General features: G+C 44.8%; 1 protein-coding gene across 3 annotated transcripts in view; it reads left to right on the top strand.

The window, feature by feature from the left end:
• Cdc123 (cell division cycle 123) overlaps nucleotides 1-2,574 on the top strand; it is a 45,012-nt gene extending 42,438 nt beyond the window's left edge. The window contains exons 11-13 of one of the 3 annotated variants that reach the window (XM_028764816.1): nucleotides 230-358; nucleotides 1,648-1,785; nucleotides 2,338-2,574. In XM_028764816.1, coding sequence (XP_028620649.1) covers nucleotides 230-358; nucleotides 1,648-1,785; nucleotides 2,338-2,364 — 294 coding nt within the window. In that variant the 3' untranslated portion in view covers nucleotides 2,365-2,574. Of the gene's footprint in view, nucleotides 1-229; nucleotides 359-935; nucleotides 1,493-1,647; nucleotides 1,786-2,337 lie in introns of those variants that run through there. The other 2 variants (XM_028764818.1, XM_028764817.1) reach the window with 2 other exon arrangements.
• The last annotated feature ends 222 nt before the right edge of the window (nucleotides 2,575-2,796 follow it).

The following is a 2,796-nucleotide window of genomic DNA, read 5'->3' as shown; positions in this document are numbered from 1 at the left end:
TTTGTTTTGTTTTGTTTTGTTTTGTTTTGTTTTGTTTTGTTTTGTTTGAGACAGGGTTTCTCTGTGTAACAGCCCTAGCTATACTGGAACTCACACTGTACACAAGGCTGGCCTTGAACTCACAGAGATCCGCCTGCCTTTGCCTCCTGAATGGAAAATGCCTTTTAAATAGTATATTTTTATATATTATACTCAGCTGGGTTCTGTCTGTTTTATTCTGTTGTCCTAGGGGAAGACATGGCTGATTGACTTCAACCCATTTGGGGAAGTCACAGACTCTCTGTTGTTTACTTGGGAAGAGCTAACATCCGAGAACAACCTACGTGGTGACGTCAGTGAAGGGGATGCCCAGGAGCAGGTAAGACCAACCACTTCAGTCTGTTCACTGTTCCCGTGACTGCATAGTCAGGACCTGGACCATGAGGAAAGGGTCGAGTAGACCCTCTGTGCACTTGTCTCTCGTTTGCTTATAAATCTTAGTGGTTGGGACTTGACAGCACTTGGTTCCAGCTCCTTCCCCACCCTGCTTGTCCCTGGACCACAGGGACAAACACTTCCCTCTACTCTAGAAACCTAAGAAGCCCAGTTTTGGTGGGAAGTCTGTGCTCTAGGCTGCTCCAAAGGCTGCTCTGTGCCTTGTTTGGCTCTCAGCCCAGATGTCCCTTAGCGAGGTCACCCTTTAAAGACATCCTGGTCGTTTGCCCTCTTATCACATTGCCCAGTTCTTGGTGTCTGTAACTCTTCTCACTGTGTGACACAGTCAAGCTCATGGTCTTGCTTACTTACTGACCATCTGTCTGTCTCCCAGTCTCACCACTTACTTCCCATACCCAGAACAAAGTCCAGCACACAGCCGATGACACTTGTCAGGTGACTGGTTTATCTGTGTAAAATGTGGCTGCTTTCTAGGGTTTCCTGGTCCCAACTTATTCTAGTTCCTGTTTTGTCTTCCTCTGCTGGACACCAACCATCCTCACCTAGATCTCTGCCACCTGGGAAGTCCAAAGCCGAGGCCTTCTGTCTCTGGAGTCCTTTCTGGCATAAGGCAACATGTAAATATCATATGTAAGACTTGACCAAGTATGTTAAAGAATGACTTGGGTGACTAGTAACCTGTGAACCTGCAGCTCACATAGATGGTGAGGTTGCAGATGATCTAAGAGGAGTATAAGAAGATTATGGAAGTCAGAATACTCATTTGCCCTTGCTGTGAAGGGAAGGAAGATTCTTCCCCAAGGGTAGCGTTCTTATAGGAGCATACCTCCCAACGACCCACCTGTAGAAGATGATTATAAGCACAGAGCTCTGGCCTACATGGCATGGCTTGGGCGCAGAGCTGACTAACCTTGAGCCCTGGTCTACTCAGGAGCTTCTCCAAAGCACACAGGCAGCTCTTAGAGACCCATCTAGCTCTCCAGGGAATGCTACTTTGAAAGGCTTTCTATTCATTTCTCGTGAGTGTATACAATTATTTTAAATTCCTGGTGTCTTTTTTTTTTTTTTTTAAAGCTTTAGAGTCTTGTTTTCTTCCTGCTCTGGTATGGACGAGAACAATGGCATTGGAATTGTGCTGCTGTCTTTCTTTTAGTTTGGAAAATAGACCTGAAAAAACAAAATGACAGACTCTCCTGTTTTCTGTTTGCAAAGGATTCTCCAGCTTTCCGTTGCACAAACAGTGAAGTTACAGTGCAGCCCAGCCCCTATCTGAGCTATGGGCTCCCCAAGGACTTCGTAGACCTTTCCACCGGGGAAGATGCTCACAAGCTCATAGATTTTCTTAAGCTGGTAAAGTATATGGAAGTTTATATGCTGGTCATCCTTTCAAGTTGAGGTTCAAGTGTGCTCTGTGACACTTCCTTTCAGTCCTCGGGCCCCTGGACCTTTATTTGATGATTATAAATTAAAGAGCCACAGTGAAGGGGTTGTAAGTAAATAGGAGCTATGAGCTGAAGGAGTAACTTATCACCGGGATGATAGAAGGTAGTTTTATGATACACAGTCACTTAGAAAAATCTGCATTCTGCTAGCTTTGAAGTATGTATGTTATCATGGGGCTCGAGTGTCTGCTCTCTGCTGCTGCCACACAGTAATCGTGAGTGTGGGCTTGTGTGTACCTGTGTAATAAAAAGAAGAAAGTATTCAGATGCCTGAGGGTTGTCACCCAGGAACCAGGTGACCAAAGCTTATCAGCCAGTGTATCAAGCTAGTTAAAGATTGCTTTCTCCATAATTTCTGGCCACATCTTTTGTGGAGACCTTTAGGAAGTTTCACTTTCTGACGGAAACAGTGGTCAGTTAGAATATGCTTCTTCAACATATTCTTGGTTTCCTTTGACAGAAAAGAAATCAGCAAGAGGACGACTGAGTGCTGCCTGGAGAGTAAGCAAAGCGGGAAACAGCTATGTAAGAGGCTCACATAGAACTCAACTTTCCAGTGACCAAACGAGGTGCAGCTGGGTGGGCAGGATGCAAAATCATCGGCTTTTATATTCATGTTTATGTACCTGGAGAAAGATGGAGGATCTTTGGTACTTGTAAAAAAAATAATAACATAATAAATAGATCTTAAACATAAGGAAGCATACTGTGATGGTTTGTATATGCTTGGGCCAGGGACTAGCACTAATTAGGAGTTGTGGCCTTGTTGGAGTAGGTGTGACACTGTTAGAGTAAGTGTGTCACTGTGGGCGTGGGCTTTAATACCCTAGTCCTAGCTGCCTGGAAGTCAGTATTCTGCTAGCAGCCTTCAGATGAAGATGTTCAGAACTCTCAGCTCCTCTTGCACTATGCCTGCCTA

Source organism: Grammomys surdaster, unplaced genomic scaffold (assembly GCF_004785775.1).
Source record: "Grammomys surdaster isolate TR1022 unplaced genomic scaffold, NIH_TR_1.0 146, whole genome shotgun sequence".
In the NCBI taxonomy this organism is placed as follows: Eukaryota; Metazoa; Chordata; class Mammalia; order Rodentia; family Muridae; genus Grammomys; species Grammomys surdaster.
This window is presented reverse-complemented; position numbering and strand designations above follow the sequence as displayed.